General features: G+C 64.9%; 2 protein-coding genes across 10 annotated transcripts in view; one reads left to right on the top strand and one right to left on the bottom strand.

Annotated features, from left to right (window-relative positions):
• The window catches only part of IRF5 (interferon regulatory factor 5), a 56,907-nt gene extending 39,216 nt beyond the window's left edge, over positions 1-17,691 (bottom strand). Inside the window, exon 1 of one of the 4 annotated variants that reach the window (XM_043499705.1) lies at positions 17,590-17,691. The gene's annotated coding sequence lies outside the window, so the exon portion shown is untranslated. Of the gene's footprint in view, positions 1-12,201; positions 12,432-17,589 lie in introns of those variants that run through there. The other 3 variants (XM_043499707.1, XM_043499710.1, XM_043499701.1) reach the window with 3 other exon arrangements.
• Positions 17,692-19,899: 2,208 nt separating this feature from the next.
• The window catches only part of LOC119842127, a 30,060-nt gene continuing 23,873 nt past the window's right edge, over positions 19,900-26,086 (top strand). For 2 of the 6 annotated variants that reach the window (XM_043499685.1, XM_043499680.1), the window contains exons 1-3: positions 22,378-22,517; positions 22,900-23,020; positions 23,655-23,752. In XM_043499685.1, the coding sequence (XP_043355620.1) occupies positions 23,725-23,752 (28 nt within the window). In that variant the 5' untranslated portion in view covers positions 22,378-22,517; positions 22,900-23,020; positions 23,655-23,724. Of the gene's footprint in view, positions 20,296-22,377; positions 22,518-22,899; positions 23,021-23,654; positions 23,753-26,086 lie in introns of those variants that run through there. The other 4 variants (XM_043499675.1, XM_043499660.1, XM_043499670.1 and 1 more) reach the window with 4 other exon arrangements.

Here is a 26,086-nt window from a genome sequence, read left to right as displayed (position 1 = left end):
TGGGGCTGGCACAGGACGGGGAGGGGCTCTGGGGCTGCACAGGACATGGGAGGGGGCTCTGGGGCTGGCACAGGACAGGCACTGTATCGGGGGAGGGGCTCTGGGGCTGGCACAGGATGGGGAGGGGGCTCTGGGGCTGGCACAGGACGGGGAGGGGGCTCTGGGGCTCTGGGGCTGGCACAGGACACGGGAGGGGCTCTGGGGCTGGCACAGGACACGGGAGGGGGCTCTGGGGATCTGGGGATCTGGGGCTGGCACAGGATGGGCACTGGATCGGGCTAGGGGGTCTGGGGCTGGCAAAGGACGGGGAAGGGCTCTGGGGCTCTGGGGCTGGCACAGGACGGGGAAGGGAGGGGAGGGGCTCTGGGGCTGGCACAGGACGGGGAGGGGGCTCTGGGGCTGGCACAGGATGGGGAGGGGAGGGGTCTCTGGGGCTGGCACAGGACAGGGGCTCTGGGGCTGGCACAGGACGGGGAGGGGAGGGACTCTGGGGCTGGCACAGGACGGGCACTGGATCGGGGGAGGGGCTCTGGGGCTGGCACAGGACGGGGAGGGGGCTCTGGGGCTCTGGGGCTGGCACAGGACTGGGAGGGGAGGGGGCTCTGGGGCTGGCACAGGACACGGGAGGGGCTCTGGGGCTGGCACAGGACACGGGAGGGGGCTCTGGGGCTCTGGGGCTGGCACAGGACGGGCACTGGATCGGGGGAGGGGGTCTGGGGCTGGCACAGGACAGGGGGGAGGGGGTCTGGGACTGGCACAGGACGGGGAAGGGAGGGCAGGGGGCTCTGGGGTTGGCACAGGACGGGGAAGGGAGGGGAGGGGGCTCTGGGGCTGGCACAGGATGGGGGGAGGGGGTCTGGGGCTGGCACAGGACGGGGAAGGGCTCTGGGGCTCTGGGGCTGGCACAGGACGGGGAGGGGAGGGCGCTCTGGGGCTGGCACAGGACATGGGAGGGGAGGGGGCTCTGGGGCTGGCCCAGGACGGGGAGGGGACTCTGGGGCTGGCACAGGACAGGGGAGGGGAGGGGGCTCTGGGGCTGGCACAGGATGGGGAGGGGAGGGGGCTCTGGGGCTGGCACAGGACACGGGAGGGGGCTCTGGGGCTCTGGGGCTGGCACAGGACGGGGAGGGGCTCTGGGGCTGGCACAGGATGGGGAGGGGAGGGGTCTATGGGGCTGGCACAGGACAGGGGCTCTGGGGCTGGCACAGGACGGGCACTGGATTGGGGGAGGGGCTCTGGGGCTGGCACAGGACGGAGAGGGGGCTTTGGGGCTGGCACAGGATGGGGGAGGGGCTCTGGGGCTGGCACAGGACACGGGAGGGGGCTCTGGGGCTCTGGGGCTGGCACAAGACGGGGAGGGGAGGGGCTCTGGGGCTGGCACAGGACGGGGAGGGGGCTCTGGGGCTGGCACAAGACGGGGAGGGGAGGGGCTCTGGGGCTGGCACAGGACGGGGAGGGGAGGGGCTCTGGGGCTGGCACAGGACGGGAGGGAAGGGGGTCTGGGGCTGGCACAGGATGGGGAGGGGAGGGGAGGGGCTGTGGGGCTGGCACAGGAGGGGAGGGGAGGGGAGGGGGTGTGGGGCTGGCACAGGACGGGGAGGGGAGGGGCTGTGGGGCTGGCACAGGACGGGGAGGGGGGGAGGGGGTCTGGGGCTGGCACAGGACGGGGAAGGGAGGGGCTGTGGGGCTGGCACAGGATCGGGAGGAGGGGAGGGGGTCTGGGGCTGGCACAGGACGGGGAGGGGAGGAGAGGGGCTCTGGGGCTGGCACAGGATGGGGAGGGGAGGGGAGGGGGTCTGGGGCTGGCACAGGAGGGGAGGGGAGGGGCTGTGGGGCTGGCACAGGACGGGGAGGGGAGGGGACGGGCTGTGGGGCTGGCACAGGATGGGGAGGGGGGGAGGGGGTCTGGGGCTGGCACAGGACGGGGAGGGGAGGGGGTCTGGGGCTGGCACAGGACGGGGAGGGGGGGGGGGGGGTCTGGGGCTGGCACAGGACGGGGAGGGGAGGGGAGGGGCTGTGGGGCTGGCACAGGACGGGGAGGAGGGGAGGGGCTGTGGGGCTGGCACAGGACGGGGAGGGGGGGAGGGGGTCTGGGGCTGGCACAGGACGGGGAGGGGAGGGGTCTGGGGCTGGCACAGGACGGGCAGGGGAGGGGGTCTGGGGCTGGCACAGGACGGGCAGGGGAGGGGAGGGGCTGTGGGGCTGGCACAGGACGGGGAGGAGGGGAGGGGGTCTGGGGCTGGCACAGGACGGGGAGGGGAGGGGAGGGGGTCTGGGGCTGGCACAGGACGGGGAGGAGGGGAGGGGCTGTGGGGCTGGCACAGGACGGGGAGGGGAGGGGGTCTGGGGCTGGCACAGGACGGGGAGGGGAGGGGGTCTGGGGCTGGCACAGGACGGGGAGGGGGGGAGGGGTTCTGGGGCTGGCACAGGACGGGGAGGAGAGGGGAGGGGGTCTGGGGCTGGCACAGGACGGGGAGGGGAGGGGCTGTGGGGCTGGCACAGGACGGGGAGGGGGGGAGGGGGGTCTGGGGCTGGCACAGGACGGGGAGGGGAGGGGCTGTGGGGCTGGCACAGGACGGGGAGGGGGGGGGGGGGGTCTGGGGCTGGCACAGGACGGGGAGGGGAGGGGAGGGGGTCTGGGGCTTGCACAGGACGGGGAGGGGAGGGGAGGGGGTCTGGGGCTGGCACAGGACGGGGAGGGGAGGGGAGGGGCTGTGGGGCTGGCACAGGACGGGGAGGGGGGGGAGGGGGTCTGGGGCTGGCACAGGACGGGGCGGGGAGGGGAGGGGGTCTGGGGCTGGCACAGGACGGGGAGGGGAGGGGCTGTGGGGCTGGCACAGGACGGGGAGGGGAGGGGAGGGGGTCTGGGGCTGGCACAGGACGGGGAGGGGAGGGGAGGGGCTGTGGGGCTGGCACAGGACAGGGAGGAGGGGAGGGGGTCTGGGGCTGGCAAAGGATGGGGAGGGGAGGGGCTGTGGGGCTGGCAGAGGACGGGGAGGGGAGGGGAGGGGGTCTGGGGCTGGCACAGGACGGGGAGGGGAGGGGCTGTGGGGCTGGCACAGGACGGGGAGGGGGGGAGGGGGTCTGGGGCTGGCACAGGACGGGGAGGGGAAGGGAGGGGGTCTGGGGCTGGCACAGGACGGGGAGGGGGGGAGGGGGTCTGGGGCTGGCACATGACGGGGAGGGGAGGGGGTCTGGGGCTGGCACAGAACGGGGAGGGGAGGGGCTGTGGGGCTGGCACAGGACGGGGGGGGGAGGGGGTCTGGGGCTGGCACAGGACGGGGAGGGGAGGGGAGGGGCTGTGGGGCTGGCACAGGACGGGGAGGAGGGGAGGGGGTCTGGGGCTGGCACAGGACGGGGAGGGGAGGGGGTCTGGGGCTGGCACAGGACGGGGAGGGGAGGGGAGGGGAGGGGCTGTGGGGCTGGCACAGGACGGGGAGGGGAGGGGCTGTGGGGCTGGCACAGGACGGGGAGGGGAGGGGGTCTGGGCCTGGCACAGGACGGGGAGGGGGTGTGGGGTTGGCACAGGACGGGGAGGGGAGGGGAGGGGGTCTGGGGCTGGCACAGGACGGGGAGAGGGGAGGGGCTGTGGGGCTGGCACAGGACGGGGAGGGGGGAGGGGGTCTGGGGCTGGCACAGGACGGGAAGGGGAGGGGAGGGGCTGTGGGGCTGGCACAGGACGGGGAGGGAGGGGAGGGGCTGTGGGGCTGGCACAGGACGGGGAGGGGAGGGGAGGGGGTCTGGGCTGGCACAGGACGGGGAGGGGGGAGGGGGTCTGGGGCTGGCACAGGACGGGGAGGGGAGGGGAGGGGGTCTGGGGCTGGCACAGGACGGGGAGGGGGGGAGGGGGTCTGGGGCTGGCACAGGACGGGGAGGGGAGGGGAGGGGGTCTGGGGCTGGCACAGGACGGGGAGGGGGGGAGGGGGTCTGGGGCTGGCACAGGACGGGGAGGGGAGGGGAGGGGGTCTGGGGCTGGCACAGGACGGGGAGGGGAGGGGAGGGGGTCTGGGGCTGGCACAGGACGGGGAGGAGGGGAGGGGGTCTGGGGCTGGCACAGGACGGGGAGGGGAGGGGCTGTGGGGCTGGCACAGGACGGGGAGGGGGGAGGGGGTCTGGGGCTGGCACAGGACGGGGAGGGGAGGGGCTGTGGGGCTGGCACAGGACGGGGAGGGGGGAGGGGGTCTGGGGCTGGCACAGGACGGGGAGGAGGGGAGGGGGTCTGGGGCTGGCACAGGACGGGAGGGAGGGGAGGGGGTCTGGGGCTGGCACAGGACGGGGAGGGGAGGGGAGGGGGTCTGGGGCTGGCACAGGATGGGGAGGGGGGAGGGGGTCTGGGGTGGCACAGGACGGGGAGGGGGGGAGGGGCTGTGGGGCTGGCACAGGACGGGGAGGGGAGGGGAGGGGGTCTGGGGCTGGCACAGGACGGGGAGGGTGAGGGGGTCTGGGGGCTGGCACAGGACGGGGAGGGGAGGGGCTGTGGGGCTGGCACAGGACGGGGAGGGGGGAGGGGGTCTGGGGCTGGCACAGGACAGGGAGGGGAGGGGAGGGGGTCTGGGGCTGGCACAGGACGGGGAGGGGAGGGGAGGGGGTCTGGGGCTGGCACAGGACGGGGAGGAGGGGAGGGGGTCTGGGGCTGGCACAGGACGGGAGGGGGGGAGGGGGTCTGGGGCTGGCACAGGACGGGGAGGGGAGGGGAGGGGGTCTGTGGCTGGCACAGGACGGGGAGGGGAGGGGAGGGGCTGTGGGGCTGGCACAGGACGGGGAGGAGGGGAGGGGGGCGGGGGCGGCACAGGACGGGGAGGGGGGAGGGGGTCTGGGGCTGGCACAGGACGGGGAGGAGGGGAGGGGGTCTGGGGCTGGCACAGGACGGGGAGGGGAGGGGCTGTGGGGCTGGCACAGGACGGGGAGGGGAGGGGAGGGGCTGTGGGGCTGGCACAGGACGGGGAGGAGGGGAGGGGGTCTGGGGCTGGCACAGGACGGGGAGGGGGGAGGGGGTCTGGGGCTGGCACAGGACGGGGAGGGGAGGGGCTGTGGGGCTGGCACAGGACGGGGAGGGGGGAGGGGGTCTGGGGCTGGCACAGGACGGGGAGGGGAGGGGAGGGGGTCTGTGGCTGGCACAGGACGGGGAGGGGAGGGGAGGGGGTCTGGGGCTGGCACAGGACGGGGAGGAGGGGAGGGGGTCTGGGGCTGGCACAGGACGGGAGGGGGGAGGGTGGTCTGGGGCTGGCACAGGACGGGGAGGAGGGGAGGGGGTCTGGGGCTGGCACAGGACGGGGAGGGGAGGGGAGGGGGTCTGGGGCTGGCACAGGACGGGGAGGGGAGGGTCTGTGGTGGACAGGGGGGGGGGGGGTGGGGGGCTGGCACAGGACGGGGAGGAGGGGAGTGGGTCTGGGGCTGGCACAGGATGGGGAGGGGGGAGGGGGTCTGGGGCTGGCACAGGACGGGGAGGGGAGGGGGTCTGGGGCTGGCACAGGACGGGGAGGGGAGGGGAGGGGGTCTGGGGCTGGCACAGGACGGGGAGGGGGGGGGCTGTGGGGCTGGCACAGGACGGGGAGGGGGGAGGGGGTCTGGGCTGGCACAGGACGGGGAGGGGAGGGGGTCTGGGGCTGGCACAGGACGGGGAGGGGAGGGGCTGTGGGGCTGGCACAGGACGGGGAGGGGGGGGGGGTCTGGGGCTGGCACAGGACGGGGAGGAGGGGAGGGGGTCTGGGGCTGGCACAGGACGGGGAGGGGAGGGGAGGGGCTGTGGGGCTGGCACAGGACGGGGAGGAGGGGAGGGGGTCTAGGGCTGGCACAGGACGGGGAGGGGGGAGGGGGTCTGGGGCTGGCACAGGACGGGGAGGAGGGGAGGGGGTCTGGGGCTGGCACAGGACGGGGAGGGGAGGGGCTGTGGGGCTGGCACAGGACGGGGAGGGGAGGGGAGGGGCTGTGGGGCTGGCACAGGACGGGGAGGAGGGGAGGGGGTCTGGGGCTGGCACAGGACGGGGAGGGGGCAGGGGGTCTGGGGCTGGCACAGGACGGGGAGGGGAGGGGCTGTGGGGCTGGCACAGGACGGGGAGGGGGGAGGGGGTCTGGGGCTGGCACAGGACGGGGAGGGGAGGGGAGGGGTCTGTGGCTGGCACAGGACGGGGAGGGGAGGGGAGGGGGTCTGGGGCTGGCACAGGACGGGGAGGAGGGGAGGGGGTCTGGGGCTGGCACAGGACGGGGAGGGGGGAGGGGGTCTGGGGCTGGCACAGGACGGGGAGGAGGGGAGGGGGTCTGGGGCTGGCACAGGACGGGGAGGGGGGAGGGGGTCTGGGGCTGGCACAGGACGGGGAGGGGAGGGGAGGGGCTGTGGGGCTGGCACAGGACGGGGAGGGGAGGGGGTCTGGGGCTGGCACAGGACGGGGAGGGGTGGGGAGGGGGTCTGGGGCTGGCACAGGACGGGGAGGGGGGAGGGGGTCTGGGGCTGGCACAGGACGGGGAGGGGAGGGGCTGTGGGGCTGGCACAGGACGGGGAGGGGAGGGGCTGTGGGGCTGGCACAGGACGGGGAGGGGAGGGGGTCTGGGGCTGGCACAGGACGGGGAGGGGAGGGGCTGTGGGGCTGGCACAGGACGGGGAGGGGGGGGGGGGGTTCTGGGGCTGGCACAGGACGGGGAGGGGGGGGGTCTGGGGCTGGCACAGGACGGGGAGGGGAGGGGATGGGGGTCTGGGCTGGCACGGGACGGGGAGGGGGGAGGGGGTCTGGGGCTGGCACAGGACGGGGAGGCGGAGGGGAGGGGCTGTGGGGCTGGCACAGGACGGGGAGGAGGGGAGTGGGTCTGGGGCTGGCACAGGACGGGGAGGGGGGAGGGGGTCTGGGGCTGGCACAGGACGGGGAGGGGAGGGGAGGGGGTCTGGGGCTGGCACAGGACGGGGAGGGGAGGGGAGGGGGTCTGGGGCTGGCACAGGACGGGGAGGGGAGGGGCTGTGGGGCTGGCACAGGACGGGGAGGGGGGAGGGGGTCTGGGGCTGGCACAGGACGGGGAGGGGAGGGGGTCTGGGGCTGGCACAGGACGGGGAGGGGAGGGGCTGTGGGGCTGGCACAGGACGGGGAGGGGGGAGGGGGTCTGGGGCTGGCACAGGACGGGGAGGGGGGAGGGGGTGGGGGTGGCACAGGACGGGGAGGGGGGGAGGGGCTGTGGGGCTGGCACAGGACGGGGAGGGGAGGGGAGGGGGTCTGGGGCTGGCACAGGACGGGGAGGAGGGAGGGGGTCTGGGGCTGGCATAGGACGGGGAGGGGAGGGGAGGGGGTCTGGGGCTGGCACAGGACGGGGAGGGGGGAGGGGGTCTGGGGCTGGCACAGGACGGGGAGGGGAGGGGCTGTGGGGCTGGCACAGGACGGGGAGGGGGGAGGGGGTCTGGGGTGGCACAGGACGGGGAGGGGGGGAGGGGCTGTGGGGCTGGCACAGGACGGGAGGGGAGGGGAGGGGAGGGGGTCTGGGGCTGGCACAGGACGGGGAGGGGGGGGTCTGGGGCTGGCACAGGACGGGGAGGGGAGGGGAGGGGGTCTGGGGCTGGCACAGGACGGGGAGGGGGGGGTTGGGGCTGGCACAGGACGGGGAGGGGAGGGGCTGTGGGGCTGGCACAGGACGGGGAGGGGGAGGGGGTCTGGGGCTGGCACAGGACGGGGAGGGGAGGGGAGGGGGTCTGGGGCTGGCACAGGACGGGGAGGGGAGGGGCTGTGGGGCTGGCACAGGACGGGGAGGGGGGAGGGGGTCTGGGGCTGGCACAGGACGGGGAGGGGAGGGGCTGTGGGGCTGGCACAGGACGGGGAGGAGGGGAGGGGGTCTGGGGCTGGCACAGGACGGGGAGGGGGGGGGTCTGGGGCTGGCACAGGACGGGGAGGAGGGGAGGGGGTCTGGGGCTGGCACAGGACGGGGAGGGGAGGGGGTCTGGGGTGGCACAGGACGGGGAGGGGGGAGGGGCTGTGGGGCTGGCACAGGACGGGGAGGGGGGGGTCTGGGGCTGGCACAGGACGGGGAGGGGAGGGGAGGGGGTCTGGGGCTGGCACAGGACGGGGAGGGGAGGGGATGTGGGGCTGGCACAGGACGGGGAGGGGGGGAGGGGGTCTGGGGCTGGCACAGGACGGGGAGGGGAGGGGCTGTGGGGCTGGCACAGGACGGGGAGGGGAGGGGAGGGGAGGGGGTCTGGGGCTGGCACAGGACGGGGAGGGGGGGGTCTGGGGCTGGCACAGGACGGGGAGGGGGGAGGGGGTCTGGGGCTGGCACAGGACGGGGAGGGGAGGGGAGGGGGTCTGGGGCTGGCACAGGACGGGGAGGGGGGAGGGGGTCTGGGGTGGCACAGGACGGGGAGGGGGGAGGGGCTGTGGGGCTGGCACAGGACGGGGAGGAGGGGAGTGGGTCTGGGGCTGGCACAGGACGGGGAGGGGGGAGGGGGTCTGGGGCTGGCACAGGACGGGGAGGGGAGGGGAGGGGGTCTGGGGCTGGCACAGGACGGGGAGGGGAGGGGAGGGGGTCTGGGGCTGGCACAGGACGGGGAGGGGAGGGGCTGTGGGGCTGGCACAGGACGGGGAGGGGGGAGGGGGTCTGGGGCTGGCACAGGACGGGGAGGGGAGGGGCTGTGGGGCTGGCACAGGACGGGGAGGGGGGAGGGGGTCTGGGGCTGGCACAGGACGGGGAGGAGGGGAGGGGGTCTGGGGCTGGCACAGGACGGGGAGGGGAGGGGAGGGGGTCTGGGGCTGGCACAGGACGGGGAGGGGGGAGGGGGTCTGGGGTGGCACAGGACGGGGAGGGGGGGAGGGGCTGTGGGGCTGGCACAGGACGGGGAGGGGAGGGGAGGGGGTCTGGGGCTGGCACAGGACGGGGAGGAGGGAGGGGGTCTGGGGCTGGCATAGGACGGGGAGGGGAGGGGAGGGGGTCTGGGGCTGGCACAGGACGGGGAGGGGAGGGGCTGTGGGGCTGGCACAGGACGGGGAGGGGAGGGGAGGGGAGGGGGTCTGGGGCTGGCACAGGACGGGGAGGGGGGAGGGGGTCTGGGGCTGGCACAGGACGGGGAGGGGGGAGGGGGTCTGGGGCTGGCACAGGACGGGGAGGGGAGGGGGTCTGGGGCTGGCACAGGACGGGGAGGGGAGGGGCTGTGGGGCTGGCACAGGACGGGGAGGGGAGGGGAGGGGGTCTGGGGCTGGCACAGGACGGGGAGGGGGGGGTCTGGGGCTGGCACAGGACGGGGAGGGGAGGGGAGGGGGTGTGGGGCTGGCACAGGACGGGGAGGGGGGAGGGGGTCTGGGGCTGGCACAGGACGGGGAGGGGGGAGGGGCTGTGGGGCTGGCACAGGACGGGGAGGGGAGGGGAGGGGAGGGGGTCTGGGGCTGGCACAGGACGGGGAGGGGGGAGGGGGTCTGGGGCTGGCACAGGACGGGAGGGGAGGGGGTCTGGGGCTGGCACAGGACGGGGAGGGGGAGGGGCTGTGGGGCTGGCACAGGACGGGGAGGGGGGGGTCTGGGGCTGGCACAGGACGGGGAGGGGAGGGGGTCTGGGGCTGGCACAGGACGGGGAGGGGAGGGGCTGTGGGGCTGGCACAGGACGGGGGAGGGGGGGGTCTGGGGCTGGCACAGGACGGGGAGGGGAGGGGGTCTGGGGCTGGCACAGGACGGGGAGGGAGGGGCTGTGGGGCTGGCACAGGACTGGGAGGGGGGGTCTGGGGCTGGCACAGGACGGGGAGGGGGGAGGGGGTCTGGGGTGGCACAGGACGGGGAGGGGGGAGGGGCTGTGGGCTGGCACAGGACGGGGAGGGGAGGGGAGGGGGTCTGGGGCTGGCACAGGACGGGGAGGGGAGGGGATGTGGGGCTGGCACAGGACGGGAGGGGGGCGGGGGTCTGGGGCTGGCACAGGACGGGGAGGGGAGGGGAGGGGGTCTGGGCTGGCACAGGACGGGGAGGGGGGAGGGGGTCTGGGGTGGCACAGGACGGGGAGGGGGGAGGGGATGTGGGGCTGGCACAGGACGGGGAGGGGAGGGGAGGGAGGGGGTCTGGGGCTGGCATAGGACGGGGAGGGGGGGGTCTGGGGCTGGCACAGGACGGGGAGGGGAGGGGAGGGGGTCTGGGGCTGGCACAGGACGGGGAGGGGGGGGTCTGGGGCTGGCACAGGACGGGGAGGGGAGGGGAGGGGGTCTGGGGCTGGCACAGGACGGGGAGGGGAGGGGGTCTGGGGTGGCACAGGACGGGGAGGGGGGGGAGGGGCTGTGGGCTGGCACAGGTACGGGGGAGGGGGGGGTCTGGGGCTGGCACAGGACGGGGAGGGGAGGGGAGGGGGTCTGGGGCTGGCACAGGACGGGGAGGGGAGGGGCTGTGGGGCTGGCACAGGACGGGGAGGGGAGGGGAGGGGGTCTGGGGCTGGCACAGGACGGGGAGGGAGGGGTCTGGGGCTGGCACAGGACGGGGAGGGGAGGGGCTGTGGGGCTGGCACAGGACGGGGAGGGGGGGTCTGGGGCTGGCACAGGACGGGGAGGGGAGGGGGTCTGGGGCTGGCACAGGACGGGGAGGGGAGGGGCTGTGGGGCTGGCACAGGACTGGGAGGGGGGGTCTGGGGCTGGCACAGGACGGGGAGGGGGGAGGGGGTCTGGGGTGGCACAGGACGGGGAGGGGGGAGGGGCTGTGGGGCTGGCACAGGACGGGGAGGGGAGGGGAGGGGGTCTGGGGCTGGCACAGGACGGGGAGGGGAGGGGATGTGGGGCTGGCACAGGACGGGGAGGGGGGAGGGGGTCTGGGGCTGGCACAGGACGGGGAGGGGAGGGGAGGGGGTCTGGGGCTGGCACAGGACGGGGAGGGGGGGAGGGGCTGTGGGGCTGGCACAGGACGGGGAGGGGAGGGGAGGGGAGGGGGTCTGGGGCTGGCACAGGACGGGGAGGGGGGGGTCTGGGGCTGGCACAGGACGGGGAGGGGAGGGGAGGGGGTCTGGGGCTGGCACAGGACGGGGAGGGGGGGTCTGGGGCTGGCACAGGACGGGGAGGGGAGGGGAGGGGGTCTGGGGCTGGCACAGGACGGGGAGGGGAGGGGGTCTGGGGGTGGCACAGGACGGGGAGGGGGGAGGGGCTGTGGGGCTGGCACAGGACGGGGAGGGGGGGGTCTGGGGCTGGCACAGGACGGGAGGGGAGGGGAGGGGGTCTGGGGCTGGCACAGGACGGGGAGGGGAGGGGCTGTGGGGCTGGCACAGGACGGGGAGGGGAGGGGAGGGGAGGGGGTCTGGGGCTGGCACAGGACGGGGAGGGGAGGGGGTCTGGGGCTGGCACAGGACGGGGAGGGGGGAGGGGGTCTGGGGTGGCACAGGACGGGGAGGGGGGAGGGGCTGTGGGGCTGGCACAGGACGGGGAGGGGAGGGGAGGGGGTCTGGGGCTGGCACAGGACGGGGAGGGGAGGGATGTGGGGCTGGCACAGGACGGGGAGGGGGGGAGGGGGTCTGGGGCTGGCACAGGACGGGGAGGGGAGGGGAGGGGGTCTGGGGCTGGCACAGGACGGGGAGGGGGGAGGGGCTGTGGGGCTGGCACAGGACGGGGAGGGGAGGGGAGGGGAGGGGGTCTGGGGCTGGCACAGGACGGGGAGGGGGGGGGCTGGGGCTGGCACAGGACGGGGAGGGGAGGGGAGGGGGTCTGGGGCTGGCACAGGACGGGGAGGGGGGGGTCTGGGGCTGGCACAGGACGGGGAGGGGAGGGGAGGGGGTCTGGGGCTGGCACAGGACGGGGAGGGGGGGGTCTGGGGCTGGCACAGGACGGGGAGGGGAGGGGAGGGGGTCTGGGGCTGGCACAGGACGGGGAGGGGAGGGGGTCTGGGGTGGCACAGGACGGGGAGGGGGGAGGGGCTGTGGGGCTGGCACAGGACGGGGAGGGGGGGGTCTGGGGCTGGCACAGGACGGGGAGGGGAGGGGAGGGGGTCTGGGGCTGGCACAGGACGGGGAGGGGAGGGGAGGGGAGGGGAGGGGGTCTGGGGCTGGCACAGGACGGGGAGGGGGGGGTCTGGGGCTGGCACAGGACGGGGAGGGGAGGGGGTCTGGGGCTGGCACAGGACGGGGAGGGGAGGGGGTCTGGGGCTGGCACAGGACGGGCACTGGATCGGGGGAGGGGCTCTGGGGCGGGTCTGCCCGAGGGCTGGGGCCCTCGGGGTGGGAGTCGCGGCGCCCCGGGGAGGGGAGGGTTCGGAGCCCGGGGCGGTGGGGGCCGGGACTCACCCCGCGCCGGGAGGCTCCTGGATCCCGCTGCCGGGCTGCTCCCGTCGCTGCCCGGGGGCCGCTGTCAGCCGCGCCGAGCTCCTGGCTTCGGCAGCAGCCGCCCGGCACTTCCGCGTGGCGGGGCCGCCGCTCAGCCGCACCCCCGGCCGGGGCGTCCCCAGGGGCCAGCCCCGCCTCGCCGCCCGGGAGCCCCTCACCGGGGCCAGCCCCCACCCGCCTGGGGAGCCGCTCCCCCGGGCCAGCCCCTCTCCCCGGGTGTCGTGCCCTGTGCCACCTGTTGATCTATCCACAGCTGTATGCCAACCCCTCACCTCCCCAGTGCACTTGAATTGGACTGAGACACGAGTTTCACCTGGGGGGGGAGCTAGTCCCCCGCATGGCGGCCCATCCACTCCAGCCCCTCCTTCGATGATGAAGCTTCTCTTGTGCAAACTGTGTGTGTGCCCGGGAATCCTTGCCAGCCCCCCTCTTCCCTGGAGAAAATGCCTTCCCTTGGCCAGCTGTTCACCGGCCTCTTCTAGGTACCTTCATCCCAGCTCCGTCCCAAGTGGGAACCTTCCTGTGGCTCATTGGCCTCACACTCTTGTTCGTAAACCCAGCGGGCCAAGATGGGCTCAGGTGAGTCTCTCACATTGGGATAACACTTCCTCGGGGGAGATTTGTATAGCATTTGAAACTAGCTTTTCGTGAAGTGCAGAAGCTGCCTACAAGGAGGAGAAGCCAGCCCAATGTGGCCAGCCAGCTACCTGGGGACCAAATGCCCTGAGGCTTACCAATTGGTCCAGGGGCCACCGTTTAAGAACAGCTGTGTTGCAGCATCGCACAATGGCCGCTCCAGAGAGATGCTCTGCTTCGGAGAAATTAGGCAGAGGTCCTGTCTTCCAGCTGCTGTCCATCTCGCAAGCAGCTGCCCCAGATGTTGTGGCACTTTTTAGAAAGAGGAAGGAGCAATACTACTGGTGGTATTTTTAAGCACTGGGTGTAAGCTGTTGTTGAGCACATCATAGTTACTCCAGGCCCAGTACAAGCCTGAAGTGTTTTCAAGAGGACCCAGTGTGTGCTGTGTCCCACCCATGCAGCAGTCACCTGGTGAAGTGAAATTAACCCGATTAAACTCTTTTTAATCCGGATGTCAAAACTTAACTGCAAAATGAGATTTCCATGCCTGCCATCCTACACAAAGGGGAATGGAGTGATATCCCTCTCTGCTGGCCATTGAGTATGTGGCAGGGATCTGGGGCTCAGCAGAGAATGGAACTGAACCAATGTATTCGTTCCATTACATCTTCTTTCGAAACCTTCCTTTCGAGACAAGACTTCCCTTGGAACATATTCCTTTAAAAGCAACAAGCTGGAACTCAGTTCTAACTAAGAAAGCAGAATTCTGATTTGCACAGTTTAAAATATTCCAGCCTCTCATCAAAGAGTTTTTGGTAGGAAATGAACAAATTTATTAGAGCATAAGCTTTCGTGAGCTACAGCTCACTTCATCGGATGCATTTGGTGGAAAAAACAGAGGGGTGCCTCTCTAAGGTACGACAAGTACCCCTTTTTCTTTTTGTGAATACAGACTAACACGGCTGCTACTCTGAAACCTGGTAGGAAATGGTAGGTTTTCTTAGCTAAAGCATTTTTGAAACTGCTAACCAGGAGCCTCCAGACACCCAGATTCTACGAAATCACAGCTTCAGATTCCAGCAGGGTTCCCCTAGCTCTTCATCCTTCCAACCAAGGTCAAGAAACTGATGAGTTCCATGCAGTTTACTGCCTGAAGGTCTTTTAGATGAGACCTGAGTGCCAATAGTCTGTTTGTTCTATGTGTGTATTAAGGATTCCATGGCACTTTTCATAAGTAGGGTTTTTGCTCTGAAGTCCTTGGTCGAAAATTCTCTCTGTTGATTGTCCCAGATTCCTGACTCATAGCAGGGTGGCTGTATTTCAGAGCAGGGTATTCCCAGCTATTCCTGCTGGTATTGTAGCAGCAGCAGTAGCAATAGTTAGGTTGCACAGTGTTTCCGCACGCCAAACGGCTGTCGTCAGTCACTTCTAAATATCTGAAACTGAAAAGTTCCACAGAAATGTAAAATATTCATTTATTTGATTTGATCAGCTTCACTTGCATTGTTGAGGCTGACCAGGAATGTTATTTAATTTGGATAAATGGTTGGGATTTAGCCCAGGGGATCTCTGACTGTACCTGAGCTGTTTCAGAGTAGCAGCCGTGTTAGTCTGTATTCGCAAAAAGAAAAGGAGGACTTGTGGCACCTTAGAGACTAACAAATTTATTTGAGCATAAGCTTTCGTGAGCTGTTCCACAGTTCCGTGTCAATGAATTTAGTCATCAGACCCATTCCAGCTGCGGAGATAGACACATGAAGAAAACCTCCCACACAAGTTGCAAGTCTCCAGTTTCCCCATAGAGATGTTAGAAATACTAGACTGACAATCATAGACTTTTACCTCCTCTTTTTCAAAGATAATGTTGAATTTAACATAGATATTGGCTTGGTGACAAGGAATCAGGACTCCTGGTTTCTGTTCCTAGCTCTGCTCTTGACTTGCTGTGTGGGTCATTTCTCCTCAACATGCCACCTTTTCCTCATTTGTCAAAGGGGGGTGATGTAAAGGAAGTTCACAGATTTTAACACCAGAAGGGACCGCTATGATAATCTAATCTAACCTCTTGCATAACATGGCCGTAGAATTTCATGCTGTGATTCCTGTATCAGGGTCAATAACTTGTGGTTTAACTAGACAAAACCTATCTCCTCTTAAAAATATGTCAAATCCTGATTTAAAGACTCTAAAGTGTCCAATATTTGTTTATTAACAGGTTTCAGAGTAGCAACCGTGTTAGTCTGTATTCGCAAAAAAGAAAAGGAGTACTTGTGGCACCTTAGAGACTAACAAATTTATTTGAGCATAAGCTTTTCACGAAAGCTTATGCTCAAATAAATTTGTTAGTCTCTAAGGTGCCACAAGTACTCCTTTTCTTATTTGTTTATTGTGGTTATTTAACAAATCAGAGATATTTTGGTGTGATTGCTGGCTGGGACACTAAGTGGCATGTAACTAAGTCATGTGAGAGAAATTAAACTGGAAAATAATGAATCTTGACAAAATTTAACTTTTTTATAATTTTGATTGATATCAATGTTTATTTTTAAGCATTTTTTTTTAAATTTTTACCCATTTAAATTTTCAATTATGGGAAATTAGGGTGGGGGGGAATCAGACTAAGAACAATAGACTCTGATATTCAAAAAGGTAAAGCTTTACAAACTGTTAAAACACAAATTGTCAAAATCATACAAATTAAATATCCTTAAATCAATAAATCACACCTGTTCACTATTCGTACACTAGTCCATTTGTAAAAAGCCTCATTCATCATTCTAAACCACAGTAAGTTCTCAAGCAGCGCTTTTCTTACATTGCCTGTCTGTACATTTCTATTGTTATTGATGAAAATATTTTTGTTGTCAGTTTGGATGTGTACAGGAAAACTGACCTTTACCAACATCAATCAATAAAAATCAAATCCTTCCACAACGAGGAATAGCTCAGCGGTTTGAGCATTGGCCTGCTAATCCAGGGTTGTCAGTTCAATCCTAGAGAAGGCCATTTAGGGATCTGGGGCAAAAATTGGGGATTGGCCCTGCTTTGAGCAGGGGGTTGGACTAGATGACCTCCTGAGGTCCCTTCCAACCCTGATACTCTATGATTCTAGGAATAATGAATTGAAAGCTCTAAGGCCTAGATGTTTGGGGACCTCTATTTCACACAGCCATCAATCTAGGGGATGGATATGTAGCCAGCCTGATTGGCTGGGATATGATTAAGAATAGTTCACTTCATGAGGATTGCTGCTCATGTCATTCATATCCCTGTTCTGTTTTTGGTCCTGATTTTGCAGTCCTACCTCTAGTTCATGCCCTATTTCAGTGTCTGGTTATTGACACCTGGGGTATTTAGATTCTGGACTTGGGGCCTGAGCCTGCATCAGTTAATGTTAATGGTAACGTCCCTACTGACTTCAGTAGGGCAGGACCTTGATGAGTAGCTGGCGTGCAGTAGTTCCCTGGGGGAAGGTCCCCTAGTGAACATCACCAAGGGTGCCATGGCTCCAGGCATCATCACGTCACTCCAGCATTGCAGGGATGGGCTCTGCAAGTGCCAGTGCTGCTGCCACATGCTGGTGGAGCGGGCGCATCACAACCACGTCCTGTCCAGAAAGGGTAACAGCCCAATACTCCCAGCAGCTAACGGAGCTGCTCCCACAGCTCGAGTGAGACAGGTCTGGGCTGAAGGAGCCAGGCTGCAGTGCCGCCATCCTAGGATCTCCCTACCCCTGTCCTAGGCCCAGTACCCCCAAGTCCTCTGCCTGTGCCGATGCCCTCCCCAGCCTTGCACACCCCAGGCCCTGTGGCTGGGCCCTGCCCCCTCCTGACCCTGCACCCCCCTGTCCTATACCCTGCACATTCCCCTGCCCAGCCCAGTACACCCCAAGCCCTGTACCTGTGCCCTACCCCTGCACCCCCCAGGCCTGCTGGCTGGGCCGGGCCCTCTCCTGGGCCCCGGCCCCTCCTGGCCCTGAACTCCTCAGTCCTGCACCCCCCGGCCATCTCCTGGGCCCCGGCGCCTCCCAACTCTGCACCCCCCGGCCCTCGCCTGGGCCCCGGCCCCTCCCAGCCCTGCACTCCCCGGCCCTCGCCTGGGCCCCGGCCCCTCCCAGCCCTGCACCCCCCGGCCCTCGCCTGCGCCCCGCCCCCTCCCAGCCCTGCACCCCCCGGCCCTCGCCTGCGCCCCGCCCCCTCCCAGCCCTGCACCCCCCAGGCCCTCGCCTGGGCCCCGGCCCCTCCCAGCCCTGCACCCCCCAGGCCCTCGCCTGGGCCCCGGCCCCTCCCAGCCCTGCACCCCCCGGCCCTCGCCTGGGCCCCGCCCCCTCCCAGCCCTGCACCCCCCAGGCCCTCGCCTGCGCCCCGCCCCCTCCCAGCCCTGCACCCCCCGGCCCTCGCCTGCGCCCCGCCCCCTCCCAGCCCTGCACCCCCCAGGCCCTCGCCTGCGCCCCGCCCCCTCCCAGCCCTGCACCCCCCGGCCCTCGCCTGCGCCCCGCCCCCTCCCAGCCCTGCACCCCCCAGGCCCTCGCCTGGGCCCCGCCCCCTCCCAGCCCTGCACCCCCAGGCCCTCGCCTGGGCCCCGCCCCCTCCCAGCCCTGCACCCCCCGGCCCTCGCCTGCGCCCCGCCCCCTCCCAGCCCTGCACCCCCCGGCCCTCGCCTGGGCCCCGCCCCCTCCCAGCCCTGCACCCCCCAGGGCTTTTGGCCGGGCCCCGGCCCATCGCCCCCCGGGCTCTCTAGCTGGACCCCGCCCAACGCCGAGCCGCGTACCCACAATGCACCTGGGCACTCGCTCAGCGCCGTGCGGGGGAGGCGGGGGATGCAGCAGGGAGCGGGACTGGGGCCTCCCCGGATTCCTCTGAGCTGCCAGCGAGGGCGCTGAAAATGTCCCCGCCCCTCCGCTTTTCTCCGCTCCCATTGGTTCGCCTCCGGAGATCGCTCCGCCCCTTTCACCTAGCCCGGCTCAACGATTGGCCGCCGCGGCTTGGTCACTTCTCACTGGGGGCCGCCTGGCGCGGGCGGCCTTTGGCAGCAGGCGGGAGCTACGTGCGGCGGTGACCTGGCAGCCTCGCCCCCGCCACGCGACCCCACACACAGCTCCTCCCCCCCGCAAACAGTGGGGACACGCCCCCCATAGACAGCCCCGCCCCCAGCCCCCCGCGACACCGTCCCTCCCCCACAGCAACCGCCACAGACAGCCCCGCCCCCAGCCACCCGCAACACCGCCCTTCCCCCACAGCAACGGCCAGAGACAGCCCCGCCCCCAGCCACACCAACCGCCACAGACAGCCCCGCCCCCAGCCCCCCCGCGACACCGCCCCTCCCCCACAGCAACCGCCAGAGACAGCCCCGCCCCCAGCCCCCCGCGACACCGCCCCTCCCCCACAGCAACCGCCAGAGACAGCCCCGCCCCCAGCCCCCCGCGACACCGCCCCTCCCCCACAGCAACCGCCAGAGACAGCCCCGCCCCCAGCCCCCCGCGACACCGCCCCTCCCCCACAGCAACCGCCAGAGACAGCCCCGCCCCCAGCCACCCGCGACACCGCCCTTCCCCCACAGCAACGGCCACAGACAGCCCCGCCCACAGCCACCCGCAACACCGCCCCTCCCCCATACCAACCGCCACAGACAGCCCCGCCCCCAGCCACCCGCAACACCGCCCTTCCCCCACAGCAACCGCCAGAGACAGCCCCGCCCCCAGCCTCCCGCGACACCGCCCCTCCCCCACACCAACCGCCACAGACAGCCCCGCCCCCAGCCTCCCGCGACACCGGCCCTCCCCCACAGCAACGGCCAGAGACAGCCCCGCTCCCAGCCACCCGCGACACCGCCCTTCCCCCACAGTAACCGCCACAGACAGCCCCGCCCCCAGCCTCCCACGACACCGCCCCTCCCCCACAGCAACGGCCAGAGACAGCCCCGCCCCCAGCCACCCGCGACACCGCCCTTCCCCCACACCAACCGCCACAGACAGCCCCGCCCCCAGCCACACCAACCGCCACAGACAGCCCCGCCCCCAGCCACCCGGGACACCGCCCCTCCCCCACAGCAACGGCCAGAGACAGCCCCGCCCCCAGCCTCCCGCGACACCGCCCCTCCCCCACACCAACCGCCACAGACAGCCCCGCCCCTCCCCCATACCAACCGCCACAGACAGCCCCGCCCCCAGCCACCCGGGACACCGCCCCTCCCCCACAGCAACGGCCAGAGACAGCCCCGCCCCCAGCCTCCCGCGACACCGCCCCTCCCCCACACCAACCGCCACAGACAGCCCCGCCCCTCCCCCATACCAACCGCCACAGACAGCCCCGCCCCCAGCCACCCGCGACACCGCCCCTCCCCCACAGCAACCGCCACAGACAGCCCCGTCCCCAGCCACTCGCGACACCGCCCCTCCCCCACAGCAACCGCCAGAGACAGCCCCGCCCCCAGCCACCCGCGACACCGCCCCTCCCCCACAGCAACCGCCACAGACAGCCCCGCCCCCAGCCACCCGCGACACCGCCCCTCCCCCACACCAACCGCCACAGACAGCCCCGCCCCCAGCCACCCGCGACACCGCCCCTCCCCCACACCAACCGCCACAGAGAGCCCCGCCCCCAGCCACCCGCGACACCGGCCCTCCCCCACACCAACCGCCACAGAGAGCCCCGCCCCCAGCCACCCGCGACACCGCCCCTCCCCCATACCATCCGCCACAGAGAGCCCCGCCCCCAGCCACCCGCGACACCGGCCCTCCCCCACACCAACCGCCACAGAGAGCCCCGCCCCCAGCCACCCGCGACACCGCCCCTCCCCCACACCAACCGCCACAGAGAGCCCCGCCCCCAGCCACCCGCGACACCGCCCCTCCCCCACAGCAACCGCCACAGACAGCCCCGCCCCCAGCCACTCGCGACACCGCCCCTCCCCCACAGCAGCCGCCATAGACAGCCCCGCCCCCAGCCAGTGGTGACGCGCCCCCCACACACGGCCCCTCCCTCTTAGGCAGCCCCACCCCTGCTGCACCCCAAGCAGACCCCCTCCAGAGGCCGCAGTGCCCCGCAGTGCCCGAAAGCCCCAGCTCCCTCCTGGCAGCCCCCCCGCCCCATCCCATAGACTCCTCAGCACCAGGCAGTTCCAGCCCCTCCCCCACCCGAGCGCCGGACCACCCCATCTCTTCCCTCCACTGCCCCAGGGGGCTCCAGCTCCAGACCCCCCGCCCCGGCGTTGATCCCTCCAGGCCCCTTCCACTTCCTAGGCCTGCCCAGTACCGGCCTTTGCCCTTTCGGGACCCCTAGCCTCTCAGCTTCACCCCCCGCCCCCATTTCCTTGCCCTCAGTCCTCCCCCCAGTGCTAGCCCCCCTTACGCCCCTGGGTATCACCCTCTGCCCACTTCAGCTGCCCAGCTACAAGCCCCACTCCATGCCCTGCTGCACCGCTGGGCAGCTCCCAGAGACTTCGTGGGACTGAAGCGGGGGCCAGGCCTGCCACATGGTACGTACCCCCAGGAATAAGCTTAGCAGGAGCAGCATGGGGTTTGGCTCCCCGTTTAGGAACTGGTCCCCTGCATGGGGGAACGCTCACATCTGTGCCCTTAAAATCGGGGCCACAGAGGGACACCCCTGCCCATCTTGGGTTGCTGACTCTCATCGCACAAAAGCCAACACCTCTGCCCTCCCCATGTCCCACCCATTCTCCGAGGCCCTACCCCCTGCTCGCTCCGTCCCCGCTCCCTCTGTTGCTTGCTCTTCCCCACCCCCACTCACTTTCACTGGGCTGGGACAGGGGGTTGGGGTACAGGCTCTGGGTTGGGGGTGTAGGTTTGGGGTGGAGCCAGGCATGAGGGGTTTGGGGTGCAGGAGGGGGCTTCAGGTTGAGGTGCAGGGGGAATGAGGGTTCTACCTGGGGGTGGGGCTGGAGATGAGGAGTTTGGGGCGTGGGAGGGGACTCCAGGCTGGGGCAGGAGGTTGGGGTGCGGGAAGGGGTGTGGGGTCCTTTCGGCACTTACCATGGCTCTGAGGACGCGGCTGCCAGGTCCCTGCGTCCTCTAGGCACATGGACGGCCAGGTGGCTCTGCGCAGCGCATGCTGCCTTCACGCCCACAGGCACCGCCCCTGCAGCTCCCATTAGTCGTGGTTCCTGGCCAGTGGGAGCTGCAGAGCTGGTACAAGGGGTGGGGGCAGCACATGGAGCCTCCCCGGCCGCCTCAGTGCCTTGGGGCCAGAGGGACCTGGCAGCCGCTTCTGGGAGCAGTGCAGAGCCCTGGCAGGTAGGGAGCCTGCCTTAGCCCTGGGCCCCTGCTGCACTGCTGACCAGACTTTTAACAGCCCAGTCAGCACCGCCGCCAGGGTCCCTTTTCAATGGGGCGTTTCGGTCAAAAACTGGACGCTGTAGCTCACGAAAGCTTATGCTCTAATAAATTTGTTAGTCTCTAAGGTGCCACAAGTCCTTCTTTTCTTTTAACTGATCTTAGGAAGTGGTAGTAGCTAGACTTGGAAAAAGAGAATAAGGCAGAGGCTGTTACTGAATCAGTTCGCTATTGTTGCATTATATGGTCTATGGTACTATGACTCATGCACTCACTTCCAAGTCTGCATTATAATTTGTGATGCTGAGTATTAGTATTAGTGGCAGCAGAGTGCTTCTCCAGGGTCATTGATGTCAATAGAGGAAGAGTGGGGAGTCACATGGAAGAGCAGCCAGAAGAGTTTTGGAAAGGTGGCAGCTAGGCTCTCAGCTGACAGGCCTTCCAGCGTAGTGTGGAATGCATGGGGCAGATCAGAATCCACCTCTCAGCCATAGCTGCATTGTTGTGGCTGGAAGAGCAGTTTGTGTTAGCAAATTGAGCAGCTACAGTGTGACTCAGAGGTACACAGGAGAAGCTTGCTTGAGTAAGAAGGAAACTTTTAAATATAGCTGCTTTTTTGACTCCAACCACAAATTTTCCTTCCAGTTTTCATTACAGTAATTATCATGGTGATTTCTCTTCAACATTGTACATAGTGACAGCATCTTTCACCATGTACAGTGCAAAAATGAAATGCAGTTAGCAATCCATATCTGGCCTTCTAGCTAGGTAATCCAGACTTGAAAGCTTAAAACAACACAGACTTGTATTCACATCAGTCAGGTTTTCACATTTCAACTCTATACCTTTTACTTTCATGTATATTTTATATTTAAGCCAATTAACTAGTTTATTTGTTAGCTAAAGACCAGTTCTGGTGAGTGTATGGAATATATAATGTGCTTACCCCCCTTGCAAAGCATACCTGAAATGATTAAAATCTTCCTGAACATTGTAGGGTTAATATCTTATTGGTCAGTCTTCGCTGTGGTCTTATATCTTTGATATCCAGTATGGCAATTTTCATGCAGGAGGATTTCAAAGCATTTTATGGACCATAAAAATAGCAATTACTTTGTGACTTCCCCACATTGAAATGCAGCTACCTTTGTGATGGAACGCAGCCTCACCTGTTTACTGGCCGCAGTGCTCTGCAGCAGCTGAAGGAGAACATCATATCCTGTTGAAACTACACAGAGATGTTAGGAAATCAAAATGTAACTGCCTGAAAGTGCAGTGGGCTCTGACCTGGACGCCTCCTTCTGTATTTCAGGACATTGATGCACTGAGCAGTCCTTGGGACAGTTCTCGTTCTTCTTCCAGTTGTGAGGAGGAGCCATATGGAGGGCTAGCAGTGTCGGAACTCTTGGTAAGATTTTAGCTGCAGCACTTGACTTTAATTGGTACTCAGGGGTGAAGTCCTTCATTCATGAATTATTGAGACTCCTAAGCAATCAGTGACTCTAAAGAAGCAAGGGGATAATGCACAGTGAGATTTTTGTGGACTGGAGAAGGTGAAGTCGGTGGCAGAGAGGCCAGAGAAGAGGAGGAGTTGTAGAGGTCGATATGGAAAATAAAGGCCTGGACATGAGCTCTTAGCTGCACAGATAGAGAGGTTATGGAGGAAGAAGTGGCAAGAGTTGGATATGACTTGCATATTTGGGGAAAGGAGAGAGAGGAATGAAATGAAACTCCCAGGTTATGGGCCTGAATGAAGGTGAGGGTGGTGATGGTGTCAACTGTCCTTACAGAGACTGCAGGGAATGGAGAGGATTTGAAAGGGAAGATCAGGGGAGAAATTTGGCCGTGGTAAATTCAAGCTTTTCAAAACACTTCACTGATGCTAAACCTCTCAACATACCAGTGAGCTAGGTAAGGACTATCCTCTCCATTTCACAGGTTGGGGAATTGATGCAGGGTGAAGGGAGTCATTTACTCAAGCATTACAGTGAGCTATAAGCAAAACTCAGGAGTTCAAGGTCCACAGTCACCTAAGGCCACTAGACCAGTCTTTTCTACAGGAAGGGCTTTTGGAGCAGTGATATGGATTAGCTTGTGGATTCTGGTCTCATCAAGGATATCATGGAAGCTCCATCACCTGGGGCCCTTAAAACTGGACAGGACACCAAACCCCAGGAAATGTGCACTAGAGATCAGTCCTTCATTGGTCCCAGGAGATGGGTTGTGTTTAGGAGAATTTGGGGCCTCTGCAGGAGGTGCAGGTGCCTAAAGTTGGCCCTTAGGTGAGGGGGGAGGGGGGAGTCTAAACTGCGTGATGTGGAACTTTGTCTAAATGTAGTAAACATCTGCCCTCCCCATATGGCCCAAGATGAATGTTCTTTTCCCATCTATAACCCTAGCTAGTTCCTTGGGTGCTGTAATGTAGTTCAAGCGAAGGAGAGCATGCCTTATTTTAAAGAGCAATTTTAAATTGGTGTCTTCACCTTGTGATGCAAACATTTTGGTTAGCAATATGAGACTGCTAACATCCTGCATCTTTCCTAAGGCTGGTGCTACCGAGTCCTTGTGCAGTCAGGAAGAGGAGGGACAGAAGAAGCAGCAAAGCCAACAAGGGAATGGAGCAGGAGTTCCACAGCAGGATGGGTAGGTCCATCCCCAACTAGCACCGCCCAAACTGGGAGATTTTCTTCTGCCCTTTGGAGAAGTAGTTGTGCTATTATAGTTCATAGCTTTTCTCTTTCCCTGCGTGGGTTTCCCTCTCGCTCTACTGTATTTGCTCTTACCATGAAGACACATTACTGTGACTGTGCCCCATCCCTCTGGCCAAGGAGGGTTGGACACATTCACTCCAGAGCAGTGCAGCTCCTGAAATACCCAGAGCAACATGAGGACTTCGCTCTGTCATTGCTGCTGCTGCTGTTCAAGTCCAATCCTGGTTCCTAGAAGACAAGACAAGAGGAATAAACACAAAAGGGGGAGAGAAAAGAACAGCAAAGAGACAAAATTCAGTTTCTGGCTCTGCTATTGACTCTTGCAGCCTCACTGCTTGAGAAACACTGACCCAGCACTCTGTCTGGTCAGGCATTCAGAGTATGCTTACACAGCAAAGAAGACTTTGTGGCTGCCCTGTGCCAGCTGACTCCAGCTCGTGCGGTTTAGGCTGCGGGGCTGTTTCACTGCTGTGTAGACTTCAAGGCTCAGGCTGGAGCCTGAGCTCTGGGACCTTCCCACCTCGCAGGATCCTACAGTCTGCGTTGCAGCCCAAGCCAAGTGGTCTGCACAGCAGTGAAACAGCCAGAGTCCTGCAAACCCAAGTCAGCTGGCACGGGCCAGCTGTGGGTGTCTAGTTGCTGTGTGGAGATACCCTCAGAGACTTGGCAGACTTGTCTCAGCTTCAGGCTGTTTAAGGCATTGGATGTAGCTGCCATTTTTGCTCACAGGCTTACAGCAGAATTGCAAAATATGCAGTCTTGGCCAGCTAAGCCAGACTTTTATTAAATAGAAGTAAAAAGTAGAGGGAGGGATGAGAAGGAGAAGAAATAATGTGGGGAAAGAAAAGAACACACAAAGAGGTGGGAGTGCGCGTGTGACAAAGTCTGATATCCCAGGTGGTATTTGGATTTAGCCAGTAGAGATGGAAACGTCATCTGGCTCCTTCTCTCTGGCCTGGTGTATTGGACTTTAAGGTCAGAAGTGACTATCATGATCATCTTGTCTGACCTGCACATTGCAAGCCACAGAACCTCATCCACCCACCTCTATAACACACTCATAACCTCTGGCTGAGTTACTGAAGTCCTCAAGTCATGGTTTAAAGACTTAATGTTACAGAGAATCCACCATTTATAGTAGTTTAAACCTGAAAGTGACCTGTGTCCCATGCTGCAGAGGAAGGCTAAAAACCCCCAGAGTCTCTGCCAATCTGACCTGAGGGAAAAATCCTTCCCAACCTCAAATATGATGGTCAGTTGGACCCTGAGCATGTGGGCAAGACCCTGGGAAAGAAGTCTCTAGTAACTCAGAACCGTCCCATCTAGTGTTCCATCACCGGCTCTTGGGGATATTTGCTACTAGCAGTTGCAGATCGGCTGCATGCAGTTGTAGGCAATTTCTTTGTACCATCCCCTTTATAAACTTATCAAGCTTAGTCTTGAAGCCAGTTAGGTTTTTTGCCTCCCCTGTTCCTCTTGGGAGGTTGTTCCAGAACTTCACTCCTCTGATGGTTAGAAACCTTTGTCTAATTTCAAGCCTAAACTTGTTGATAACCAGTTTGTATCCATTTGTTTTTGTGTCCACATTGGCACTTAACTGAAATAACTCCTCTCCCTCCCTGGTATCTATCCCATTGACATATTTATAGAGAGCAGTCTTATCTCCAGCTTTTTAGGTCTCCTCTTGCAAGGCAGGTTTTCCATTCCTTGGATCATCCTAGTAGCCCTTCTCTGCACCTATTCCAGTTTGAATTCATCTTTCTTAAACATGGGAGACCAGAATTGCACACAGTACTCCAGATGACGTCTCACCAGTGCCTTGGAAGTGTTAGTATCATTATCCTTGTCTCTACTGGATATACCTCACTGATGCATCCTAGGACTGTATTAGCCCTTTTCATGGCCGCAATCACGTTGACAGCTCATAGTTATCCCGTGATCAACCAACACATTCAGGTCTTCTCTTCCTTTGTCACTTGTAACTGATAAATCCCCAGTTTATAGAAAAAAATCATCTTTATTAGTCCCTAAGTGCATGAGTTTGCACTATTACATTTTATCCCATTTCTATTATTCCAGTTTTCAAGGTCGTTCAGATCTTCTTGTATGATATTCCGGTCCTCCTCTGTATTGGCAATACTTCTCAATTTTGTGTCATCTTCAAATTTTATTAGCACACTCCCACTTTTTGTGCCAAGGTCAGTAATAAGAATGATAAATAAGATTGGTCCCAAGACCGATGCCTGAGGATCTCTACTAATAAATT

The sequence above is a fragment of the Dermochelys coriacea genome, chromosome 1 (assembly GCF_009764565.3).
Source record: "Dermochelys coriacea isolate rDerCor1 chromosome 1, rDerCor1.pri.v4, whole genome shotgun sequence".
NCBI classification, from domain to species: Eukaryota; Metazoa; Chordata; order Testudines; family Dermochelyidae; genus Dermochelys; species Dermochelys coriacea.
The sequence above is the reverse complement of the archived record's forward strand: the minus strand, read 5'-3'. Positions and strand labels throughout refer to the sequence as shown.